This window comes from Oryctolagus cuniculus, chromosome 3 (assembly GCF_964237555.1).
Source record: "Oryctolagus cuniculus chromosome 3, mOryCun1.1, whole genome shotgun sequence".
NCBI lineage: Eukaryota > Metazoa > Chordata > Mammalia > Lagomorpha > Leporidae > Oryctolagus > Oryctolagus cuniculus.
Genome location: NC_091434.1, coordinates 108,515,989 through 108,543,392, shown reverse-complemented (window position 1 = coordinate 108,543,392; position 27,404 = coordinate 108,515,989). Strand labels below are relative to the sequence as shown.

At 41.5% G+C, this 27,404-nt stretch overlaps 1 protein-coding gene and 1 pseudogene across 4 annotated transcripts in view; one reads left to right on the top strand and one right to left on the bottom strand.

Annotated features, from left to right (window-relative positions):
* Positions 1 to 27,404, top strand: part of RAB3GAP1 (RAB3 GTPase activating protein catalytic subunit 1) — a 117,029-nt gene that overhangs the window by 7,664 nt on the left and 81,961 nt on the right. For 2 of the 4 annotated variants that reach the window (XM_002712424.5, XM_008258517.4), the window contains exons 4-5: positions 17,572 to 17,704; positions 24,258 to 24,336. In XM_002712424.5, the coding sequence (XP_002712470.1) occupies positions 17,572 to 17,704; positions 24,258 to 24,336 (212 nt within the window). The remainder of the gene's footprint in view (positions 1 to 17,571; positions 17,705 to 24,257; positions 24,337 to 27,404) is intronic. The other 2 variants (XM_070071007.1, XM_070071006.1) reach the window with 1 other exon arrangement.
* LOC138849133 (zinc finger CCHC-type and RNA-binding motif-containing protein 1 pseudogene) lies at positions 19,747 to 24,086 on the bottom strand (annotated as a pseudogene).

Below are 27,404 nucleotides of genomic sequence, written 5' to 3'. Positions count from 1 at the left end.
TTTTCTGGATTGACTGAAAGTATCTACAGTTTGATTTTAAGCTTATATAGGGGTTTAGTTTGTTGGACAGATTCTTTTTTTTTTTTTTTTTGTGACGGGTAGAGTTAGACAGTGAGAGAGACAGAGAGATGTCTTCTTTCCATTGGTTCACCCCCCAAATGGCCGCCATGGCTGGTGCGCTGCGCTGATCCGAAGCCAAGAGCCAGGTGGTTCTTCCTGGTCTCCCATGTGGGTGCAGGGCCCAAGCACCTGGGCCATCTTCCACTGCCTCCCTGGGCCACAGCAGAGAGCTGGACTGGAAGAGGAGCAGCTGGGACAGAACTGGTGCCCCAGCTGGGTCTAGAACCCAGAGTACCGGCACCACAGGCGGAAGATTAGCCTAGTGAGCCGTGGCGCCGGCCAGATAAATTCTTTTGAAGTAAAAATGTTCATTATTATTATAAATTTATTTATTGAGTAATAATTAACTGCAATTTATCCCTCTGTAGGAACTCTCAATTTTTTTTTTTAAGATTTATTTATTTGAAAGGCAGAGTTACACAGAGAGAGAGAGAGAGAGAGAGAGAGAGGGAGTGCACACACACAAGTGAGTTTTTTCATATGTTGGTTTATTCCCCAAGTGACAATGGCCAGAGCTGGGCGGATCCAAAGCCAGGAGCTACGGGCTTCTGGTGGGTGTCCTGCGTGGGTGTGTACTTGGGCCATCTTCTGCTTCCCTACTAATGTGCTGGATTGGAAGTGGAGCAGCTGGGTCTCAGTTGTGCCCGTATGGGATGTCAGCACTGGCCACAGCACCATCCCCAGGAACTTTCAGTTCTTAATATTTGCTAGGATTTTTCAGCTTTGTGGTATTAAAAGAATTAGTGACTGTCTAAAACGTGTTATGATTTTTCTCTATATGAGTATAAGCAGGAAATGTGACATTACATATAGAAATCACACATCATTAAAGATTTGTTGGAATATATAAATATAGAGATGTTTCAGATTATTCTATTCCACTTGAAACTGATACATAATAACAATTGATACATATGCCAGTAAGACTAAAGGCACAATAAACAGGATATAGCTGGAATGGGAGGTGATTTGCACTGCTAAAAAGAGCTAAATCAGGTACTTCTGAGCTCTGATATTCTTATACACGTACATACAGTCATTAGTATGTGCTGGATGTGAGGAGATAGTCAACAGATCTGTGTTGCCACTGAATGTGGGGGAGAAATGCGACAGATAAGATTAACATTTTAAGTGGTAAATTCAATTTCGGGAATTAAATGAGTAATATCTAAGTATATAGTGTATTTCCAGGCATGTAGTAAAAGCTAAAGATGTATTAGTTCCAGCCTGTTTTTCCCTATTAGATAACTACTTAAACAGGTGCGGAAAACATGAGCAAGTTAAATTTTTAGAACTGTCAGGGCAGAGATTATTTGTCATACATTTGTCAATCCAGCTCCCTGCTAATGTGCCTGGGAAAGCAGCAGAAGATGGCTCAAGTGCCTGGGTCCCTGCATCCATGTGGGAGACCTGGAAAGCTCCTGGCTTCGGTCTGGCCCAGCTCTGGCCTTTGTGGACATCTGGAGAGTTAACTAGCAGATGGAAAATCTCTGTCTCTCCCTCACTCTCTATATCTCTGCCTTTCAAATAAATAAATTTCTAGAAACCTACTATATGATCTTTCTTGGAGAATGTTCCATATGCTGTTGAAAAGAATACTCTGCAGCTGTTGGATGCAGATGTCTGTTGCGTCCAACTGGCCCAAGGTGCAGTTTAAGTTTGTTGCCAGTTTGGCCGTTGCTGATAATGGTGTGTTAAAAGTTCCCTACTGTTACTGTGTTGGAGTCTGTCTCCTTTAAGTCTATTGATATTCCTTTAAATATTTAGGTGCTCTGATTTTGGGGATACACACACACACAATAGTTATTTTCTCTTGATAAATTGACTCCTTTATTATTGTGTGATGGCTTTCTTAATGCTTTTAATTTAGTCTGCTTTATCTGATACAAATATGGCCATTCTTGCTTTCTTTTTGCATTTTGTTTGCATCGGATATTTTCCATCATTTTGCTTTCAGCTCAAGTGTATCCTTAGAAATAAATTTCTTACCAGCAGCATATAGTTATCTTTTTTTTTCCTTTTAAATCCATTCAGCCATTATGCCTCTTTTAATTGGAATATTGAATCCATTCACATTTAAGATAATTGATATATAAAGTCTTACTACAAATATTTTCTTTTTTTTTTTTTTAAAGATTTCATTTAGTTATTTGATAGGTAGAGTTATTGACAGTGAGTGGAAGAGACAGAGAGAAAGGTCTTCCTTCCATTGGTTCTCTCCCCAAATGGTCACAACGGCCGGAGCTGCACCGATCCGAAGCCAGGAGCCAGGAGCTTCTTCCCGGTCTCTCACGGGGGTGCAGGGGCCCAAGCACTTGGGCCATCTTCTACTGCCTTCCCAGGCCATAGCAGAGAGCTGGATTGTAAGAGGACTAGAACCGGCACCCATGTGGGATGCTGGTGCCACAGACAGAGGATTAACCTACTGCGCCATGGAGCTGGCCCCTCTAACTTGTTTTCTAACTTTTCTTTTTTTTTAATGGTGAAAAAGCAAATATTTACAATTAGCCAGTTAGGTTAAGTTTAGATGATCCCAATTTTGTTGATAACATCCAAAGCATCATAATCAGGAGCCAGAGGAACACATACCTTCTTTGCATCAGGTCTGATCCAGGTGTTGACCTTGGCCATGTCATTATCATAGGTTCTTCACAGCCTGTTTGATCTCTGGTGCTTGTTTGGACATCCACAGTGAGCATAGTGTCTTCCCTCTTCTTCATAGCAGTTTCAGTGGTCAGTGGGAACTTTATGAAGGCATAGTGGTCAAGCTTCTTTCTCCCAGGTGCTCTTCTGAGGATTTTTGGGCTGCCGGAAGGTGGGTAATGTGCAGATCTTTTTGTGGCTATGGATGAGTTCTTGGCCTTCATGCCTTTGCTTCAGCTTTGGCTTTGGGAGGGGCAGGAGCTTCCTTCTTCAGCCTTGGTGCCATCTTGGTGAAAAAGACTTAAAGGTTTTTTCTAGTTGTTTTCTTTCTTCTCCTTCTCTTGCAGTCTTCCTTTGTGGCTAAATGTTTTTCTCTAGAGGTATGTTTTAATTACTTGCTGATTATTATAAGTTTTTGCTTTGTGGTTTCCATGAGACTTATAAAAAATTTTGAATATAAGAAGTTGCTTTGGAATTACAGTAACAGCACTCATCATAAAGATAGGAAAAGAAAACAAAAGGAAGAGGAAAAAGTAATTAAAGCTAAACTTGCACTCCATTACCCCTTACATTTTTAATTTTTGAATTTTACATATTTTTATATTGCCTATTTCTTAGCATATTAACATAGTTAGTATTTTTAATTATTTAGCTTTTCACTCTTCATGCTAAAGATATCAATGGGTTATACACAATGTTTACAACGTTGCAGCCTTCTGAATGTGTATAGTTACTCTTACTAATGAGTTTCATACATTTCAATATTTTCTTTTATTTGGTAGCAACTCTTTAAGTTCAGAAAAGCCCTAATTTAGCATTTCTTGTAAGACAGATCTGGCAGTGATAAATACTCTCAGCTTCTGTTTTTCTGGGAATGTCTTTTTCTTTGCTTCTCTCTCTTTTTTTTTTTTAAATGAAGATTTGTTTATTTGTAAGGCATAGTTAGACAGATCTTCCATCTACTGCTTCTCTCCCCAAAGGGCTACAATTTCTGGGGCTGGGGCTGGGCCAGACTGAGTCCAGGAGCATCATCTGGATCTCTGGATGGGTGCAGGGGCCCAAGCTCTTGGGCCATCCTCTGATGCTTTCCCAGGCGCATTAATAAGGGGTGAGTTGAATTGGAAGTAGAGCAGCCGGGACTCAGACCAGCACCCACGTGGAATGCCAGCATTGCAGGCAACAGCTTGATCCGCTGTGCCACAAGGCTGGTCCTTATTTCTCTTTTATTTCTATAGCTTTACTGGATACAGTATTCTTCGCTGGCAGTTTTTTTCCTTCAGCATGGTGAATGTCTTGTCTCACCCCTTCATGGCTTCTATGGTTTCTGCTGCGATGTCTGTGGTCACGCAAATTGGAACATCCTTACATATCACTTCTGAAAAAAAAAATTTTACTTTATTTGAAAGGCAGAATAACTAAGAGAGGGAGAGAGGAAGAGGGAGGGATCTTTCATTTATTGGTTTACTCCCTGAATGCCTGTGATAGCCATGGCTATGCCAGTCCAAAATCGGGAGCTGGGAATTCCAACTGGGTCTCCTGTGTGGGTAGTGGGAACCCAAGTATTTCAGCCATCATCCACTGCCTCCCAGGAGCACTGACAAAACTGGATCAGAAGTGTAGAGTAGCCAGTACTGGAACCCACATTCTGATGTGGGATGTGGCCTCCCAAGCAACAGCTTAACACGATGCAGTACAACTCCAGCCCCTGAATTTTTGATACTATAAACCAAAAATAACATTTCTTTACTTACTATGTGCTAGACACTTTCTGAGCACCTTATATGTACGTCATCTAATCCTCACAAATGTTCCTGGAGGTTGGTATTGTTATTTAATTGTCATTGTTGTCAATAATTTGTGATTCTTTCATGACTCAAAAAGGACTATCTCAAGTTTTCCTTATTAGGGTATCTAATAACCCTCTGGAGCTAAATTATAGTTGGAAGTTAAAGAACTTTTGAACTGAGCCTTGATACCATCTTCATCTCTTCTAGTTTTTAGCGGGGTATTCTTGATCTGAGATGAGATGACTTCAGAAGAGTGGATTGTATATAGAAGACTAGGGTTTTTTTCTTTTTTAATTATTTAATTCAAGTTTCTGTTCATTTCAAATGGTCTTGATCAAAATATATTTGTGACTGCTTAATTAATATATAGAGCTGGAAACTGCCATGGAAGTGTTTCAAACCATATCACATAATTATATCACAGCATACAGCAACTTCTCAAATACAGTGAATTGTGGATAGCATTGCTAGCCTTCTGGATTACACATGTCTTTCATATTTTTTGCTATCTTTTGACATCATCATTTGTGTTCTTTAGGAGACCAGCTATCTCTTAGAGTTGAGTTTTACTGAGTTGTCATTTGTGTGCTGCTTTGCCAGGTACTTCCGTGCTTGTTTTTTTTTTTTTTTTTTTGAAAACCACTTTGAAAAGTATAGAGTTCTAGGACCACTTGTGACCAAAGAAACACTTGGTTTGTTTTATTTAAAAAATAGATGAATCTCCAGGAAGTTATTTTATGGAATTGTTTTTTAAAGAATTTTTATTTGAAAAACAGAGTTACAGACACAGAGAGAGGGAGAGACAGAGGTATTCCGCCTGCTGTTTAACTCCCTAAATGGCTGCAACAGCCAGGGCTGGACGAGGCCAAAGCCAGGAGCCTCTGGCTTCTCTGGGTCTCAACAGGTGCAGGGGCCCAAACACTTGGGCAGTCTTCTGCTGCTTTCCCCCCAGACATATTAGCAGGAAGCTGGATCAGAAGTAGAGCAGCTGGGTTTTGAACTGGTGCCCATCTGGGATGCCAGTGTTACAGGCAGAGGCTTAACCTACTATGTCACAATGCCGGCCCCATATCTAAATTTTTTTAAAATTTTTATTTAAGATTTATTTATTTCTTATTTGAAAGGGCAAAGTTATAGAGAGGCAGAGAGAGAGAGAGAGAAAGAGAAAGTCTTCCATCCCCAAATGGCCACAACAGCCAGAGCTGGGCTGATCAGAAGCCAGGAGCCAGGAGCTTCTGGGTCTGCCAGCTGGGTGCAGGGGCCCAAGCACTTGGGTCATCTGCTTTCCCAGGCCATAGCAGAGAGCTGGATTGGAAGTGGAGCACCTCGGACTCAAATTGGCACCCATATGGGATGCTGGCAGCTTTCCCTGTTACACCACAGCACTGGCCCCAATCTAATTTATTTTTAAGTTGTATATAATTTTTTTATTTGAGAGACAGAGTGAAAGAAGCAGGGAGAGATCTTCCATTGCTGGTTTACTCCTCAAGTCACTGCAGCAGCCAGGCTCTACCAGGCTGAAGCCAGGAGCCCACAACAACATCCAGGTCCTCCTGTTTGATGGTAGGTGTCCAAGCACTTGGGCCATGCCCTGCTGCTTCCCATGTGTATTAGCAGTGAGTTGAATGGAAGTGGAGTACTCATGACCTGAACCAGTACCCTGTTATGGGATGCCAGTGTTGCAAGCTGGGGCCTAACCCCCTGTACCATAACACCAGTCTCCTCTCCTCCTCCTCTGCCTTCTCTTCTTCCTCCTCCTCCTCTCATCCCTTCTTTCCCCCTCCCCCTCAGGTGCATTAACAGGAGGCTAGATCAGAAGTAGAGCAGCTGGTACTCAAGCCATCACTCATGGGTTGCCAGTATTTCAAATGGTGGCTTAACCAACTTTATCACAGTGCTGGCTCCTATCTTTATTTTTAAAAATTTCTGCACATAAAAATTTAAAATTGCCTGGGACCTTTGAAGACATAATAGACAAAAATTATTGTGATTAGAATTGAATTTTCTTGGCTGGCGCTGCGGCTCACTTGGCTAATCCTCCACCTGTAGCGCCGGGACCCCAGGTTCTAGTCCCGGTTGGGGCCCTGGATTCTGTCCCGGTTGTTCTTCCACTCCAGCTCTCTGCTGTGGCCCGGGAGGGCAGTGGAGGATGGTCCAAGTGCTTGGGCCCTGCACCCGCATGGAAGACCAGGAAGAATTACCTGGTTCCTGGCTTCGGATCCGCACAGCATGCCGGCCGCAGCACGCTGGCTGTAGCAGCCATTTGGGGGGTGAACCAACGGAAAAGGAAGACCTTTCTCTCTGTCTCTCACTGTCTAACTCTGCCTGTCAAAAAAAAAAAAAAAATTGAATTTTCTATTTAAAATTTTATTGAGATGTAATTATAAAGTTCACCAACTGAAAAGTATACATTTCAATGGTTTTTAGAATATTGACAGTTGAACAACCATTACTATAATCAATTTATTTTATTTCTGTTTAGTTGAAAGGCAAAAGGACGGAGTGAGTGAGGTCTCCCATCCACTGGTTAACTCCCCAGTAGTCTGCAGTGGCTGGGTCTGGACCTGGCTAAAGTGTTTTGTAGCTGGCTGCTTTCTCTTTACACATTCTCAAGGTTCATCCATATTACAACATTTATCAGTACTTCATTACTTTCATTGTTGAATCATATTCCATTATATGAGTATCCTGCATTTGATGTATGCATTTGTCTACTGATAGAAATTTTGGTTCTTTTCACCTTTTGGTTACTGTGAATACTGCTGTTAGCGTTGATGTACAAGTTTTTGTATGGACATATGTTTTCATTTCTTTTGGATATACCTACATGTAGAATTTCTAGGTCATATGGTAACATTACCTTTTGCAGGATTAAAACATTATTTTTCAAAAGGGTTGTTCCATTTTACATTCTTCCCAGTGGTGTATAAAGGTCTCAGTCTCTCCATAGCCTCACTAACACTTATTATTATTTTTTTGTTACAGCCATCATAATAGATATGAAGTGATAGTTCTTTGTTGTTTTGATGTTTTTTCCTAATTGCTGATTTTGTTAAGCATATTTACATGTTTTTATAGACTGTTTTATGTCTTGTCTTTAGAGAAATATCTTTTCAGATCTTTTGTCTGCCTTTTTTTAAAATATTTATTTATTTTATTTGAAAGAGTTACACAGAACGAGGAGAGGCAGAGAGAGAGAGAGAGAGAGAGAGGTCTTCCATCCACTGGTTTACTCCCCAACTGGCCACAGCGACCAGAGCTGCACCAATCCGAAGCCAGGAGCCAGGAGCCAGGAGCTTCTTCTGTGTCTCCCACACTGGTGCAGGGGCCTAAGGACTTGGGCCATCTTCTACTGCTTTCCCAGGCCATAGCAGAGAGCTGGATCTAAGTGGAGTAGCATGCACTCGAACCAGTGCCCATATGGGATGCCGGCACTGCAGGCGGCAGCTTAACCTGCTGTGCCACAGCACTGGCCCCCTTTTGTCCACTTTTGAATTGGATTGTCTTTTTATTATTCAGTTGTAAGAGTTCTTTATATAGTCTGTGTGTGAGTCCCTTCTGAAATACATAATTTGCAAATGTTTTCTCCCATTCTCTATATTGTAACGTGTATCATGACTTGACGTTTTACTATTGTAACATCAGTAGTTTTAGCTCGTAAATTTTGATCTGAAACTCATTTTTAGTTAAATGTTTGTGTCTAGTGTAAGAAAGGGGTCGAACTTCATTCTTTTGTAAGTGGACTTGGAATTGTCATAATTAATTCAAGGTATAGGGACTACCTTTTAGATTGTTTGCTATTTCAGGTTGTTAGACTTGATCACAGCATATATATTATATAAATATGTGTAGTACAGTAGATAATGTACCAGTTATTCCTAGGATCTGGAATATATAGGGGTTATTATAAATAGTGAAAATAGTTTCTAAAATGCTTATTAAGTGTGTTGGTGCTGTTAAGTACTGTGCTGTGAAGATGGATAGACTATAGTCTGTGTTCTCTTTAATGTAGTGGAGTAGTAGATATAAATAATTAAAACAAGGTGGTGTTCTTGTGGTTTAAGCAAGATGCTAAGAGAAATCACTAACTGATTGAAGGTAAAGCAAATTTACTATAAACATTTAGGTTGAACTTTGAAGAATGAGTAATAGAGAGTGACAGTGAGAATAGCCTGTGCATAGGTGTGGGGAAAAAAGCGTACTTCAGGAAACAGAAATTGTTATAACAGAGTAGCTTGAGTGTAGCTGTGAGAGTTCAAACTGGAAAACGGTGGGGCCAAAAAAGACGGCTTTGGATTTTTACCAGTGTGGGTACTTGAGGTGCTTGTGATGGAACATTTGTGTATTCCAACTTCTAAATATAATGTTTTTACATTCTTCTGCCGGTTTCTTTGTTTTTTTATATATATATATAATCTACTTAATATATTATTGTGTCAATAATCTGTTTAGAAATAAAGATAGTCATTCCTCAGTATGCAAGGGGGATTGATGCCAGGACCCCTACAAATACCAAAATCCAAGACTGCTCAATTCCCCCCCCCCCTTTTTTTTTTTGACAGGCCAAGTGGATAGTGAGAGAGAGAGACAGACAGAGAGAAAGGTCTTCCTTTTGCCATTGGTTCACCCTCCAATGGCCGCCACGGCTGGCACACTGCGGCCGGCACACCGCGCTGATCCAAAGCCAGGAGCCAGGTGCTTCTCCTGGTTTCCCATGGGGTGCAGGGCCCAAGCACTTGGGCCATCCTCCACTGCACTCCCGGGCCACAGCAGAGAGCTGGCCTGGAAGAGGGGCAACCGGGACAGAATCCGGTGTCCCGACCGGGACTAGAACCCGGTGTGCTGGCGCCGCGAGGTGGAGGATTAGCCTAGTGAGCCGCGGCACTGGCCTCAATTCCCTTTTATAAAACGGTGTAATATTTGCATATAACATATATATCCATCAATATACTTTTTAAAAATTTTTTATTTGAAAGGCAGAGACAGAGAGAGAGGTCTTCCATCTGCTGGTTCACTCCCCAGCTGGCCGCAACAGCCGGAGCTGGGCCGTATCCAAAGCCAGGAACAAGGAGCTTCTTCTGTGTCTCCCATGTGGGTGACAGGAGCTGAAGGACTTGGACCATATTCCTATGCTTTCCCTGGCACATTAGCAGGGAGTTGGATTAGAAGTGGAGCAGCCGGAAATCAATGCTGGTTTCCATATGGAATGCTGGCATTGCAGGAGGTGGCTTTACCTGCTGTGCCACAATGCTAGTCCCATGGGATGCAGGCAACTTAAGCAGCAACCTAACTGCTGTGTCAGATGTATGCCTGCAGCCTGTATCTTTGGATTTTTTTGTTTAACATAGTTTTTTTTTTGTTTTGTTTTGTTTTAAAATTTATGTATTTATTTGAAAGACAGAGTTAGAAAAAGCAAAAGGCAGAGAGAAAGAGATGTCTTCTATCTGCTGGTTCACTCCCCAAATGGTCTCACTAGCCAGGGCTGGGCCAGGCCAAAACCAGGTGCTTCGTCCAGTTTCCTGCAGGGGTGGCAGTGGCCCAAGCACTTGGGCCATCTTCTGCTGCTTTCTCAGGTGCATTAATAGGGAGCTGGATTGAAGGTGGAGCAGCTTGGACTTGAACTTGCACTCATATGGGATGCTGGTGTTACAGGAGGTGGCTTAACCCACTGCACCGCAATGTTCAGTCCCTTAACATTTTTTTTTTTAAGATTTTATTTATTTATTTGAGAGATAGAGTTACAGAGAGGGAGAGACAGAGAAAGGTTGTCCTTCCACTGGTTTATCTTCAAGTGGCTGCAAAGGCCGGAACTGAGCCAATCTGAAGCCAGGAGCTTCTTTGGGGTCTTCCATGTGGGTGAGGTGCCCAAGCATGAGGGCCATCTTCCACTGCTTTCCCAGATCGTAAGCAGAGAGCTGGATTGGAAGAGGAGCAGCCATGACATCAGGTGGCCCCTATATGGAATGCCAGTGCCCCAGGCGGAGCCTTAGCCTATTACCCCACAGTGCCAGACCCCCCTTAACATGTTTTAAAAATTTATTTGTGTGAAAAGGGTGTTGTAGAACAGCAGTTAAGCCCATGCTTGTGGTTCCTGCTTCCCATATTGGTGCCCAGGTTTAAGTTGTTTCCAGTCCAGCTCCCTGCTAATGTTCACTCTGGAGACAACAGATGCTAGCACACACACACACACACACACACACACACACACAGAATCTTCCATCTTTTGATCACTCCCCAAATGGCTGAACAGCAGGTCTGAGCCAGGCTGAAGCCAATAACCAGGAACTCCATCATTCTGGTCTCCCACACGGGTGGCAGAGAGCCCACGTAGTTGGGCCATCCTCTGCCTTTTCAGACACATTTGCAGGAGGCTGGAACAGAAGCAGGGCTGCTGGACTCAAACTGGCACTTTGATATGGGATGCCAGGATTGCAAGCAGAAGCTCAACCTGCTGTGTCACATTGGTCCCTCTAATTATTATTATTATTATTATTATTTTTGACAGGCAGAGTGGACAGTGATAGAGAGATAAAGGTCTTCCTTTGCCGTTGGTTCACCCTCCAATGGCCGCCATGGCCGGTGCGATGCGGCCGGCGCACCGCGCTGATCTGAAGCCAGGAGCCAGGTGCTTCTCCTGGTCTCCCATGGGGTGCAGGGCCCAAGGACTTGGGCCATCCTCCACTGCACTCCCGGGCCACAGCAGAGGGCTGGCCTGGAAGAGGGGCAACCGGGACAGAATCTGGCACCCCGACTGGGACTAGAACCCCATGTGCCGGCGCTGCAAGGCAGAGGATTAGCCTGTTGAGCCGTGGCGCTGGCCCCTAATTATCTTTTTTAAAATTAAGTCAGAATTAGAGCCGGCGCCGTGGCTCAATAGGCTAATCCTCCACCTTGCGGCGCCGGCACACCGGGTTCTAGTCCCGGTCAGGGCGCCGGATTCTGTCCCGGTTGCCCCTCTTCCAGGCCAGCTCTCTGCTATGGCCAGGGAGTGCAGTGGAGGATGGCCCAGGTGCTTGGGCCCTGCACCCCATGGGAGACCAGGAAAAGCACCTGGCTCCTGGCTCCTGCCAGGATCAGCGCGGTGCGCCGGCTGCAGCGGCGGCCATTGGAGGGTGAACCAACGGCAAAGGAAGACCTTTCTCTCTCTGTCTCTCTCTCTCACTGTCCACTCTGCCTGTCAAAAAAAAAAAAAAAAAAAAAAATTAAGTCAGAATTAGAGAGAGGGAGACACAGAGAGAGATATCGTCCATCTGCTGATTCATTCTCCAGATGTCCACACCAGCCAGGGATGTGTCAGGCAGGAGCTTCATATGGGTCTCCTTAGGTGGGTGGGAGAGACGGAAACACTTGGACCATCTTCTGCTTTTCCCAAGCCATTAGCGGGGAGCTGGATGAGAAGTGGAGCAGCCAGGAGACAAACTGGGTCTCATAAGGGATGCTAAGCCACAATGTTGGCTCTCATAATTAATCATCTTCTTAACTTACATGCCTCTTGATAAATATAAGTTTTATTATAATGAAGTTCATTTTTCTCAATTTTTAATTTCATTGTCAATGCTTTTTTAAATACTGTTAAATGCTGTGCCTCTCAAGATATTCAAGATCCCAAGATACTCAGTGTTTTTTTCCATATGAGTACCTAGGTTAATTTCAGGACCGTTTGTTGAAAAGACCATCTTTTTTCTTTCACTGAATTCTAGTGACATCTCTGTTGTAAAATCAAGTATAAGTTTGAGTGTATGAGAGTGCTTTGAAAATTTCCTGGATAATAGAATTAAAGAGAAGTTTGTTTTGGTGCAAAAAAAATTTTTTTAAGTTTTTTTTTTTTTAATTTATTTGAGAGACGGCATTACAGAGAGAGAGAGAGAGAGAGAGATCTTCCATCTGCTGATTCACTCCCAAAATGGTTGCAACAACCATGCCTGGGCCAGGCTGGAGCCAGAAGCCAGCTTCTTTTTACTGGTCTCCCACGTGGGTGCAGGGGCCCAAGGACTTGGGCCATCCTCTGCTGCTTTCCATGGTGCATTAGCAGGGAGCTGGGGTAGAAGTGCAGCAGCTGAGACTCAAACCAGTGTCCGTATGGGATGCCAACATTGCAGGCCATGGCTTAACACAACACACTGCAGCACTAGCCCCTGATGCAAAAATTTAGATATGTTTGCAAACTGTTTTCATAGTACACATTTCCATGAAGTTTTGAAGAGCTGTCTTACCTCTGGACTCTTGTTATATATTATTGATCTTAGGATCAATACTACATTGTCTCAGTCACTGCAAAAATAAGTCTTCAAATCAGGTGATATACTTATCAAGATTTTTAGATATTCCTTGTCCTTTGGATTTTCGTATTAGTTTTAGAATCAGCTTGTCAGTATCTACAAATGACTGCTTGAATTTGGATTGCGGTAGTGTTGAGTTTCTAGGTCAACTTGGGGAAAATTGACATCTGTGTATTTTATTTGACAGGCAGAAAGCATGGGGGAGGAGGGGGGGGAGGGAGGGAGAGGAAAGGGGGGAGGGGGAGAGAGAGAGAGAGAGAGGAATGGAGGTAGGTATCTTGCATCAGTTAGTTAATTTCCCAGATGCCCACAACAACCAGGTCTGGGCCAGGCCAAAGCCAGGAGCCTGGAATTCAGTCTTGGCCTTCCATTGGGTGGTAGGGACCTCTGGTACTCTAGCCATCATCTGTTGCCTCTCAATGATAAGCTTTAACAGGAAACTGGATCACAAGTTGGGGAGATTAGAGTCGAACCAGACACTCTGATAATGGGAAACAAGTGCTCCAAGCAATGTCTAGATTGCTGTACCAACCCCCACCCCAAGAGAACTGACATCTTATCAGTGATGTATCTTTTAATCCTTGCACATGATTTAATGTTTCATAACAATGTTTTCAATTATTTTTAAGTAGAATTCTTGCTCATTTTTTATTAAGTTTATTCCCAAATATTGGGGTTTTTGTGGTAAGAGTGAATTTTTTTTTAAATTTTTACATTCCAAATGTTTGTTGTTAGTATATTAAGACCACAGATTGCTTTTGTGTATGACACAACTTGGAAAACTCAATTTTAGTGATTTTTTGACAGATACCTTTAGATATTCTATGTACATAATCAGGTAATCTCTGAATAGTCTTATTTTTTCCAACTTGTATGTTTTCTTTTATTATCTTATTGAAGCCTTCAGAAGTTTTTTGCTGTTATTGTTAATTATTAGGTTAATTTTGATGAACTAGAGTTGCATATCTGGTTCTAATAGTAAATTTATTGTGTACTGGAATTTGGTGTCAAATGACTTTTATAATGGATTAAAGGAAGGATGTAAGAATGATGTTTCTTGGCTAAGTTAAATTATCTTTATAAATCTGGATACAGAACCTGGATGCATTCTCTTCATTGAATACAACCAAATCTTCCTAGAAATAGCTGTTAGTAAGGTTGATAGCAATACTCAAAATTCAAGATTATAGTCAGATAATATCTGTATATCATTTAAAAACAACATTTCATCTTTACTGCAAACTTGAAAAAGGGAATTATTTCCCACATTTTGGACTTATCTTTTCATAGTTTTAGTCTTAACTGCTGTATATTGGATATTCCTCCTAACCTGTGTTAGCCTATATCTTTGGTATAGGTTGTATATGCTTTAATTTAACACAGGTTAGCTTCACTCAAGAAAGCACATAAAAATTATGATTTTGATATATATCACATATGGCTATTCTAATAAATAGATTACTGTGTGATAAAATTACATGTGTGGGTGCAAACTGATGAAATCTTTACTTAGTATATATTGAATTGATCTTCTGTATATAAAGATAATTGAAAATGAATCTTGATGTGAATGGAATGGGAGAGGGAGTGGGAGATGGGAGGGGTGTGAGTGGGAGGGAAATTATTGGGGGGGGAGCCATTGTAATCCATTAACTGTACTTTGAAAATTTATATTTACTAAATAAAAAATTAAAAAAAATTACATAAAGTACCCTTAGGACATTTAAAGTGTTTTAATTCACAATTATAAATACCTTGCCAGGGGCAGTGTAAAACATTCAGGTTTAGGGCTGGCGCCGCGGCTCAGTAGGCTAATCCTCCACCTTGCAGTGCCGGCACACCGGGTTCTAGTCCCGGTCGGGGCGCCGGATTCTGTCCCAGTTGCCCCTCTTCCAGGCCAGCTCTCTGCTGTGGCCAGGGAGGGCAGTGGAGGATGGCCCAGGTACTTGGGCCCTGCACCCCATGGGAGATCAGGAGAAGCACCTGGCTCCTGCCATCGGATCAGCGCGGTGCGCCGGCCGCATCGCACCAGCCGTGGCGGCCATTGGAGGGTGAACCAACAGCAAAGGAAGACCTTTCTCTCTGTTTCTCTCTCTCACTGTCCACTCTGCCTGTCAAAAAAAAAAAACCTTCTTAAAAAATAATCAGCAGCCTACAGAATCATTGCTTATTATGCATTTTTCCGTCTAATTGGGAATATGTTGTTGCCAAGTTGCTTGGTTGGTGTTTCCTGCCTCATAGTGGTACTATGTTGTAATGACTATTTACCTCTGCAGTGGAAAGAATAGCTGTGGGAGATTAGAGGCCACGCTGGAGTGGGAATATATATATAGAGAGAGAGAGAGAGAGAGCGAGAGAGTGAGCGCTTCCATCCACTGGTTCATTCCCCAAATGGCCACAACAGCCAGGGCTGGACCAGGCCAAAGCCAGAGCCAGGAGCTTCTTGTGGGTCTCCCATGTGGGTGCAGACACCCAAACACTTGAACCATTTTCCACTGCTTTCCCAGGCACATTAGCAGGGAGCTGGATCAGAAGTGGAGCATCTGGGACTCTAACCGGCAGCGCCCATATGGGATGCCAGTGCTGCAGGCTGTGGCTTTAACTCACTGAGCCACAGTGCCAGCCCCTACAGACTGCTTCTTTATGAAGTACTTTCTACAGACTGCTTCTTTATGAAGTAGTTTCTGGTGTTGAATTATGTTGTGAGCTGTTAATATATAATGTTATCAGAGTTGAGATTTTAAAAATAAAAGTATGTTTTATTGCTACATATTTTCTGATTTTTAAAATTTATAAAATATAATCATTTTCAGTTAATGTGACTGGTAGAGAGTCAAGGGATAGCCTAGAAATTAAGAGACCTGTGTCCCATGCTGGGGTATCTGAGTTCAATTCCCAGCTCTGGCTTCTGACTCTAGCCTTTGGTTAATGCCAATCTTTGGAGGCAGAGGTGATGGCTCATGTCATTGGGTCACTGCCACCCACCTGGCAGATTTTGAATTCTGGATTCCCAGCTTCAGCCTGGCAGGGCCCAGCCCTAACTGTTGCTGGCATTTTGGGGAGTGAACAAGCAGATGGGAGCTTTCTCTGAAAAACTTTTAAAAAGTAACATATTGAGACTGGCGTTGTGGCGCAGTAGGTAAAGCTGCCGCCTGCAGTGCTGGCATCCCATCCGGGTGCCGATTTGAGTCCCAGCTGCTCCACTTACAATCCAGCTCTCTGCTATGGCCTGAGAAAGCAGTAGAAAATGGCCCATGTGCTTGTGCCCCTGCACCCACACGGGAGACCCAGAAGAAGCCCCTGGCTTCGGATCAGTCCAGCTCCTGCTGTTGCGGCCATTTGGGAAGTGAAGCACAGGATGGAAGACCTCTCTTTGCCTCTGCCTTTCAAATAAATAAAAAATAAATATTAAAAAAAAGTAATATTGATTCTGCTATTGGTAGAGAGATTTTGAGGTTTTTTTGGTTTGCTTTCTTAATTTGAGAGGCACCCAGAGAGAATGCTCCCATCTGGAGGTTCAATTCCAAAATGCCTGCAATAGCCAGGGCTCTCACGTGAATGGTGGAAACTGGAAGACTGGAGCTGTTACCATTGCCTCCCAGGGTCTGCATTAGCTGGAAGCTGCAGTGAGGAGCTGCAGCAAGGTATCAAATCTATGTACTCCAGTTTGGAACATAGATGTCTTAACTACTAGGCTGAAGACCCACACTGGTAGAGGCTTTTGTTTTGCATGTGAAGAGGTAAGGAATTTACTGTGTATTTTACCTGTGTGAGACTCATCTCACAATAAAATTACTCTAAGATTACAATTTTTGTAAGTTAGTTGGTAGTTAATATTCTAGGGGAATTTTCTTTTTAAAGAATCACTGTGGGGGCCAGTGTTATGGCGCAGTAGGCTAAGCCTCTACCCGTGGTGCCAGCAAACCATATGGGTATTGGTTAGTGTCCTGGCAGCTACTCTTCTGATCCATCTCTCTGTTAATGGCCTGGGAAAGCAGTGGAAGAGGGCCCAAGTGCTTGAGTCCTCACACATACCTGGGAGACCCGTAAGAAGCTCCTGGCTCCTGGATTCATATTTCAGCTCCAGTTGTTGTGGCCATTTGGGGCATGAACCAGCAGATGCAAGACCTTTCTCTGTGTCTCTCCTTCTATGCAACTCTGTCTCTCAAATAAATAAATAGAATCTTTTTCTAAAAAATATTTATTTGTTTGAAAGAGTTACACAGAGAGAGAAGGAGAGGCAGAGAGAGACAGGGTGGGGGGAGGTCTTCCATTTCACTGGTTCACTCCCCAGTTGGCCGCAACAGCTGGAGCTGTGCTGATCTGAAGCCAGGAGCCAGGAGCCTCTTTGGGTCTCCCACATGGGTGTAGGGGCCCAAGGACTTGGGCCATCTTCTACTGCTTTCCCAGGGCATAGCAGAGAGCTGGATTGGAAAGTGGAGCAGCTGGGACTTGAACCGGTGCCCATATGAGATGCTGGCACTGCAGGCGGTGGCTTTACCCGCTATGCCACAGCACCGCCCCCCCCCCTTTTTAAATCATTGTGAGAAAACCTTTATAAAGTAAGTTCGTCTTGGTTTTATTCACTTAGGTGTTTTTCTTTTTGTCTTTTATTATGTGGAGGATGACTATGAGTTGAAACTTTTAGATTAATGGACAGAAAAGGGGGAAAATACCTTGCCGTTAATAAACTTAATTGTGACTTTTGAATAAGGTGGATATTTTTCTATTGTTAAATACAGGGAATATTCACTTCTGGCATATGGGAAGAGAAATCAGATGAAATTTCCTTTGCTGACTTCAGATTCTCAGTCACTCATCATTATCTTGTACAAGAGTCTACTGATAAAGATGGAAAGGACGAATTACTAGAAGGTAAGTTTTTGTTACATATTTTTTAAAATCTTGACTTGGTTATAATTTTGAATTAGGAATTTATTTACTTCTCTATTCAGTAGTATCTGCTGGAATTATTTTATAATATGCAGTTAATTTTTTCATCTGTGAAGCAGAGAAGAATCACAGCACCATTCACTTGAAAATTAATTAAATCAGCATGAATTATTGGGTTCCTAACATGTGTTAGGTGTGGTGCTAAGCCTTATCGCACTCAAACTATTTTCAAGTATGGTAGATAGGATCTGTATGTAATAGTAATGGGAGATAGAAAATGATAAATGACATCCCAAGGCTAATAATATGGTACTGGAGTTCAAAGGAAAAAAGATCCATTTTAATTGAGAAAGATCAGAGAAAGTTTTATGGAGAATTGAGCAGGGAACCTGAGCTTTGAAGAATTACACATAAAGAGAGATTTTCTGTTGATTAGACAGACTGTGGCCATTCATGTGCAGTTGATGGTTCCTGCTTCAATCTGGATTGAGTTCCTGGCTCCTGACTCCTGGCTTTAGCCCCTTAGGCTGTGGCAGGTATTTGGAGAAAGAGCCATCAGATGGAAGCTTCTCTACCCTATGTCTAGCTGTCTCTCTCTCTCTCTGCCTCTCAAATAAATTAAAACATTCTGGCCACATTGCATAGCAGGTAGAGCCGCCACCTGTAATGCTGGCATCCCTTCTGGGCCCTAGTTCAAGTCCCAGCTGCTCCACTTCCGATCCAGCTACCTGCTGATGGCCTGTGAAGGCAGCATAGGATGGCCCAATGCCTGGGCCCCTGCACTCACGTGGGAGACCCGGAGGAGGCTTCTGCCTCTTGGCTTCCAATTAGGTCATTTCCGGCCGTGGGCATTTGGGGAATGAACCAGCAGATGGAAGATTCTCTCTCTCTCTCTCTCTCTAACAGTGCATTTCAAATAAATAAATGAATCTTGTAAAAAAAATTTTTAGGGGCCGGCGCCGTGGCTCACTTGGTTAATCCTCCACCTGCGGTGCCAGCACCCCATACGGGCACCGGGTTCTAGTCCCGGTTGCTCCTCTTCCAGTCCAGCTCTCTGCTGTGGCCCGGGAGGGCAGTGGAGGATAGCCCAAGTGCTTGGGCCCCTGCACCTGCATGGGAGACCAGGAAGAAACATCTGGATCCTGGCTTCGGGTTGGCGCAGAGCCGGCTGTTGTGGCCATTTGGGGAGTGAACCAACAGAAAGAGGACCTTTCTCTCTGTCTCTCTCTGTCTGTAACTCTGTCAAATTAAAAAAAAATTTTTTTTAAGAACCAAGTACCTTTAAAAAATAAAATTTTAATTTTTTTCTTTTAAAAAAGTTTATTAACATTTATGAAGTTTTTGTTTCTAGTATTTCAGAAGTCACGTTAAACCAACCAGACATGAATAAAGTTTTATAATAAACATCTCAAATAAATAACTTTAATTTCTTCTTCTCATGTGATGACAACAGTATTACTATAATAGTATTTTCTTATTTTTATTAAAATTAACCTTTCTCAAGATTATTGCTAGCAAATTCTGATTTTTAGTACAGTATGTATATCTTATTTGAAATACTTGGGACCAGAAGTACTTTGGATTCCAGGCTTTATTGGATTCTGGATTATTTGCATATACATAATGAAATATCTTATAGGGCCTGAGTCTAAATACTTCATTTATGTTTTATATAACCTTTATATACATAGCCTAAAGGTGCTTTTGTATAGTATATGTAGTATTGTTGTACATGAAGCAGGAATTCCATGATGTGGGACATCCTACTTGGGACATCATGTTGACATTCAAAATTTCAGATTTTGTGTGTTTCACATTTCAGATTAGGGATGCTCAAAGTGTACTGTACAAAGGCAAGATGGAAACATATTTTGTACTTCTGTATTCCCTTGAACTGTTTTCTAGCAAAAGAACTATTTGGTATTAATTGTTCTTATGCTTTAATTCTAAAAGTAACCTTAGTCCTCAGCTGAACTTTGTGCTCCAAGGCTTTTTTATTTTAAGGATATTTACATAATATAATTTTAATCACTAAGCTATTCCTCATCATTGAAATATCTGTTTTTCTTTATCCTCAGGCATCTTGAGTCATCTGATATTGAGGGGTGTCCTGAACTGGACTTCCATTTTTTTGTTCTCCTTCAGTTTTGGCTTGCTGGAAGCATATGGCCTGGCAGATGCCATCCAGAGCAGGGTCTTCTCCTTCATCTTCTGTTTGTTCTGCTTCCTCAATTTCTTCTGGCTCAGGAATTTCCTTCCTTCCTTCCGTCCGTCCGTCCGTCCGTCCATCTGTCTTTCTGTCTGTCTTTCAAGGATCATATTCTCAAAGCATATTTTTAGGACAGGCATAACTTAAATATCTACTTTCCCCACATTCATTACACTTGGATTTATCAAAGAAATTTCTTCTTTGGATGAACTCAGCTGCTCTTCCATTCATTGTCAGTAGCAATGCTTGCCTTTATCACTCTCCCAAATAAGAATTTGTTGTTTATTGCCCTGGTACAGTTGTGTGCAAAGTCTTTATCCAAACGCAAAATGATTGCAATTCCTTTACTCTTCCTGGTATCTTTCATTATTGTAGCATGTAACTTCAACATACTTGGAAAATATCCAGTATAAGACATTGTTTGTCAGTGGAAAAGGCAAGTTAGACACATACAGTTTGCTCTTATTTGGGGCCAGTCCACCACTCAACTTCTTCACATGGGATGGCACCGTATTAGCCCTCTGCCCAAATTGCTTCTCAGCCTTTTGGCTAAGATCAAGTGTAGCCCTTGGCCTAGCTGGCTCACTCCTGATTCCTCCAGCCCACTCACTGTGGCCTGGGCATCTTGGGTCCTGGCAGGAGCAGGCACTGAGAACACCAAAACTCTAGCTTTTCTACTGACTAGTTCCTTGGCCTTTCTAAACTTGTGTTACCTCATCTGTAAAATGAAGTAATACTATCTAGAGGGTTAATGCAAAGATTTAATGAGATGTTTATCTCAGTTTCTGAACCATGTTAGGTACGCAATAGGTGGTAATTAAAATTATCACTAGGTCATATCATCCAGAATCATCTGTCCTTTGATACACTAGAGTATAACAGTTAAGTTATTGAATAAATGTGAATTTCAGAGATGTGAATCATATACCCTTCCTTATTCACTCAGAAAATAAATAGCCTGATGATTTTAAAGTTTTCTTGATTAAAGCAGCTTATTGTTTGTAGTCATTGGACTGAAATATCTATGCCCTTTCCTGTGTAGGAATGACATTATCTTTTCTGTTATTTACTTTTTACAAACAAAACAATAGATAATGTCTGCATTCAGATTCACAAAATAGGACTGGTAACATTAACCATGCATACACATACAAAATATATTTATTGAGCAAAATAAAATTATCAAACTAGATTATGAATATGTATACTTTAGAAGTAAGGGGGGCCGGCGCCGTGGCTCACTAGGCTAATCCTCTGCCTAGCGGCGCCGGCACATGGGGTTCTAGTCCCGGTTGGGGTGCCGGATTCTGTCCCGGTTGCCCCTCTTCCAGGCCAGCTCTCTGCTATGGCCCGGGAGTGCAGTGGAGGATGGCCCAAGTACTTGGGCCCTGCACCCCATGGGAGACCAGGAGAAGCACCTGGCTCCTGGCTTCGGATCAGTGCGGTGCGCTAGCCACAGTGCACCAGCTGCGGCAGCCACTGGAGGGTGAACCAACGGCAAAAAGGAAGACCTTTCTCCCTCTCTCTCTCACTGTCCACTCTGCCTGTCAAAAAAAAAAATTAAAAAAAAAAAAAAAGAAGGGGAAGAGGGAAATGTGTATAATTGTTGAGGAGTCTGATAATAAGCTAGGAATTTCCATGCCCAGTTGTCTGCTTCTTAATGAAGGAAACTGTTCAAGGTGGAGAAGTTTTAAGGGACATTAATTTGAGGAAAGGGCATACATCAAGGAACACCTGTTGTAGTAAGAAGGCTTTGAATCCTTTTTTTTTTTTTTTTAAAGAGACTTTATTTTATTTGAGAGGTAGAGTTACAGACAGTGAGAAGGAGAGACAGAGAGGTCTTCCCTCCATTGGTTCACTCCCCAGATGGCTGCAATGGCCGGAGCTGCCCCGACCTGAAGCCAGGAGCCAGGATCTTCCTCTGGGTCTCCCACACGGGTGCAGGGGCCCAAGGACCCAGGCCATCCTCCACTGCTTTCCCAGGCCATAGCAGAGAGCTGGACTGGAAGAGGAGCAGTCAGGGCTGGAATCAGCACCCATATGGGATGCTGGCACCATAGGCAGAGGATTAACCTACTGTGCCACGGTGCCGGCCCCTAGAATCATTATTTCTAACATGAACATATGAAGGGGACTGTGGTAGAAGATGAATGATAGTTAAGGTACTGTTACATGTGTGTGGACTGTGCAGGTCACTTTTAATTTAGTTGTGATTAAGCTGTAGCCAGTGTAGTAAGTTACAACCAAAGTTCCACATTAAAAACTATTATCAGAGATCTGAATATTTGAGCACTAATCTTTTATTGGAGTTGCTTATTGCTTTTGGTTAAGTAGAGCATGAAGTCTTTAGTGTTCTCTTATATGCTCTTAGAAAATTCACAAAATAAATATTTGCTAAGCACTTAAAGCTGTGCAACAAAGCAAAATCTTTTTTATGAATGCATTTTTATGCTTTGAATTTATGGATTTTTGAGTGTACATAATGATCATTGATGTTAGTGTCTTCTTATGGATAGCAGTTCAAGTGCTTAAAGATACATTGGTTAGATTTTAGAAGCTGGGTAGAGATTTTACAAGAATATTTAAAATGTCCAGAGAGCTATAAAAAGCCAGCTGAGGGATGTAATATGGAGGTTACAGATCTCTATGTATATTTTTGTTTTAATTTTACTTAAGGTATACAAACTTCATGGATTTCATATATGCAAATTTAGGAACATAGTGATTCTTCTCGCTCTTCCCTCTCTCTCGCCTACATTTCCACCCTTTTTCCTCTTCCCTCTCCTATTCCCATTCTTACCATTTACAAAGATCTATTTCTAGTTAACCTTATATTCATAAGACTAACCCTCCACTAAGTAAAGAGTTCAACAAATAGTATGAAGAGAAAAAAAAACACACACTATTCCTCAACAGTAGAGACAAGGGCTATTCAAAATCATATCTCAAAGCATCAGTTTTACTCCAATAGATTGCCTTTTAGGTACTCCATTAGTTACCACAGATCAGAAAAAACATGGTGTATGTCTTTTTGGGACTCGTTTATTTCACTAAGGATAATGGTTTCCAGTTGTATCCATTTTATTGCAAATGACAGGGTTTCATTTTTTTTTTTACACCACTGGGAAGTATTCCATAATGTGTATATATCATAATTTCTTTATCCAGTCTTCAGTTGATATATATCTGGGTTGATTCCGTATCTTAGCTATTGTGAATTCAGCTGCAATAAATGTGGGAGTACAGATTATTTTTTCCATATGCTGATTTCTTTTCTCTGTAGTTTTTTTTTAAAGATTTATTTATTTATTTGAAAGAGTTACACAAAGAGAGAAGGAGAGGCAGAGAGAGAGAGAGAGAGGTCTTTCATTTCGCTGGTTCACTCCACAATTGGCCACCATGGCTGGAGCTGCACCAATCCAAAGCCAGGAGTTTCTTCCAGGTCTCCCACACAGGTGCAGGGGCCGAAGCACTTGGGCCAGCTTCTACTGCCTTCCCAGGCCATAGCAGAGAGCTGGATCAGAAGTAGAGCAGCCAGGACTCGAACCAGTGCACATATGGGATGCCGGTACTGCAGGTGGCAGCTTTACCTGCTACACCACAGCACTGGATCCTTCTATGTAATTTTGAAGTAGGGACAAGGGCAAGCCAAAGAGAACAGATTAAACAGGCTTTCCAGTCAAGATGAGTTTGAGTTGTTTGATATCAAAGCAATTTAATATGCAGATAGGAGAGATGTATCTTTTTTATAGGCTGGCTTTGTTTGAAAGGAGGAGAAAGACCTCTCTCCTCAATTCTTTTTCTTTTTTAACTTCTAGTTCATCACTGAGATTTCACTTTGTTTTTTAAAGAAAGTTTTACCTAACTTCGTTATTTGAAAGGCAGAGAGAGAGAGATTGATTGGTTGGTTGATTTTTCCATTCAGTGGTTCACTCCCCAGCTATCCACAACAGCTACATCTGGACCAGGCCAACCACAGGAACGTGGAACTCATTCTAGGTTTTCCTCATGGTGGCAGGGACCCAAAGAGTTGAGCCATCACTTGCTGCCTCCCAGAGTGAGAACTAGCAGGAAACTGGATCAGAAGTGGAACCAGAATTCGGAACCACAAACTCTGCTATGGGATCTGGGTGTCTCAAGTGGTATTTTAACCATTGCGCCTCATGGCTATGTATCCCCAAATCTTAAAGCTAGCCCTAGATGTAAATCTTTAAGTGATTGCAAAAACTACATGAGCTAGCAAGACCTCTGTTTTCTCAAAGCATGTTATAAAATTCTGCCTTAAAATGGACATAACTAACTTTTCATTATCAAATGGTTTTGTAGATGTTATTCCACAGTCTATGCAGGATTTGCTGTGTATGAATAATGACTTTCCTCCAAGAGCGCATTGCCTGGTAAGATGGTATGTATGTATTTTATTCAGATATCTTTCAGTATGCATGTCAGGGAGCCCTAACTTTCTTTCCCCAGGTTCAATGAGTTGCTAGGAGAACTCTCAGCATATAGTTATACTTACAGCTGATGGTTTATAGCAACAGGATGCAAAGCAAAATTGGCAGAGGGAAAAGGCACATGAGGCAAAGTCCAGAGGGAGTCCTTTCCTAATGGAGTCATACGGGTATACTCAGTTCCTTCAGCAACAAGTTATGACAACACATGTGAAACCTTGTCAATCAAGGAAGCTTGTAAGAGGCTTAGCCCATGAAGTGTTGCATTGAAGGCTGGTTATATACATATCCTCTGACTGGCAGAAGGAAATTCCAGATTGCAAGTAGGAAAGAATGTACTTAGCTTAAGACATATTATTTGCATGAACAGTAAAGACACAGTGAGTAACTTTGATCAGTCCTAGGTATGTTAGGAATCCTCCCCACATCTGCATTCCCAGGTGCCAGCCAGGAACTAATCTTGCAAGCAAGTTTTTCTAAGGATAGCTGTCATAGGCCTGCTCTTTACTCTCTTCTGCGCAGTATATTTAATAATCTAAGGTAGTACAGTACCTAACTACTAGCATGGAACACTTAAATATAATAGGAAACTTAATATACGTTGTTGGAAATTGAAATGTTGATATTGGTTATGAGATAAAAACTCATTATGTTTAAATTATAAACATGATATATTAATGTAAGACATGTATAACATTTAAAAGTCTCTTTGATCTTTTTCAGTTATTCAAAGGATAATTTGTTTATTTTTGAGGAGACCCCAATGTTAAAACATGCCACACTAAAATGTCCTTAATATGAATATAAGGTCAAGACAGGAGACTGAGTTAATGGAATTTTACATATGGGATTTAAATTATTCTGTTGATGCAAGTCGATCTTTTGGTTTTTTAAAAATTAGGTTAATTCTAATTGAGGGGAAAATTATACTATGTTTTTTTTCTTTTTTTAAAATTTGATTTTAAAAAAATTTGATTTTTATTACTATAAGAAATGAACTGTGTATCACATTAAAAATTATTTTCAAACATACTGAATACTATTTTTAAAACTGTGAACTTAAGCAATTTAAAAAGGAATTTAATATTTTAAATAACTCATTTAATCCTTCCAGATTCTCTTCTGATTTTTAAGAATATACATACATTTAATATGACTAAATATATCAAAAGACAGCATAACATCATACATTATAGGCTTTGCCTGCATTCATTCAATATTTTTTGAATAGATATTTTTCAGCCAGACATTAAAATATACAAATTTAAGTTTAGTTCCTAGCTGTGTACTTACTATCCTTGCAACTTTGGGAAGTTTGTTTCAATGTTGGTAAAGTCAGAATAATAAATAATATGTACCTTTTGGGTAGTTTTGAAGATTGAGTACAATAATGGGACATATAACAGGTTTCTCAAAGTCTAAATACTATTATATGATTTCTGTTGAACTTTATAATATATATTTCCAAAGCTGTTGGCAATAATCCATGTCTTTCAAGAGTATGTCCTCAGTGACCTAAGGACTTCCCACTATGCTTCACCTCCTAAATACCATTTTGTGTTAAGTTTCTACCGTTTTAATACTTAACGACTTTGCAGTCTAAAACCTTATATACATTAGGTGGCCGAATTGTATTCAGGTAATAGCATACAGTAAGTGTATCTTTATAAGAAATTGTCAAAAAAGATTTCTAGAGCAGCTGTATCGTTTTGTATTCCCATCAAAATGTATGAGAGGCTGGCGCCGCGGCTCACTAGGCTAATCCTCCGCCTAGCGGCGCCGGCACACCGGGTTCTAGTCCCGGTCGGGGCGCCGGATTCTGTCCCGGTTGCCCCTCTTCCAGGCCAGCCCTCTGCTGTGGCCAGGGAGTGCAGTGGAGGATGGCCCAGGTGCTTGGGCCCTGCACCCCATGGGAGACCAGGAAAAGCACCTGGCTCCTGGCTCCTGCCATCGGATCAGCGCGGTGCGCCGGCCGCAGCGCGCCGGCCGCGGCGGCCATTGGAGGATGAACCAACGGCAAAGGAAGACCTTTCTCTCTGTCTCTCTCTCTCACTGTCCACTCTGCCTGTCAAAAAAAAAAAAAAAAAAAAAAAAAAAAAAAAATGTATGAGAGTTCTCATTGTTTTATATCCTCATGAGCTTACTTGATGTTGTCAGTATATTTAATTTTAGCGATTCTAAGATGTGTCATTGTATCTCATCATAATTTTGATTTGGATCTTGAACATCTTTCATGTGTTTATTTGCATATTTATGGTGAATTATCTATTTAAATCTTTTGTAAACATTTTAACTTTTTGTCTTACTGTTGAGGTTTTTTTTAAATTTTTATTTTATTTTATTTGAAATGTAGAGTCACAGAGAGAGATACAGAGTGAGAGATCTTCCATCCACTGGTTCACTCCCAAAATGTCCACAATGGCCCAGGCTGGGCCAGGCCAATGTCAGGAACCAGGAACTTCTTCTGGGTCTCCCACGAGGGTGCAGTGGCCCAAATACTTGGGCTGTCTTCCATTGCTTTCCAAGCGAATTAGCAGGGAAATGGATAGGAAGTAGAACAGCTAGAACTCGAACTGTTGCCCACATGGGATGTTGGTATTGCAAGTGGCAGTTTAACTTGCTGTACTACAACACCAGCCCCTTACTGTTGAGTTTTGAGAGTTTTTATATTCTAGGTATACATACTTTTTAGAATGTTTGACTTGCAGGTATTTTCTCCTGGACTGTGGCTTATCTCTTCATCCTCTTAGCATTGTCTTTTCCAGAATAAAAGTTTTAAAATTTAAGTGGATCATATTTTTGGTGCCAATTTGCAAAACTTTTTTTTTTAAAGTTTCTTTTTAATTTTGGTGTAATTGAAGTTTCAAAAAAGTTGCAGAGACACAGATTGTGCCGATGTATCCTTTACCAGTTTCGCTTGTTGTTCACAGATTGTATTACCATGGTACATGTGTCAGTATTGAGGAACCTATCATGATATTCTATTTATTGCTTAACTTTTTTTTTTTTTTTTGACAGGCAG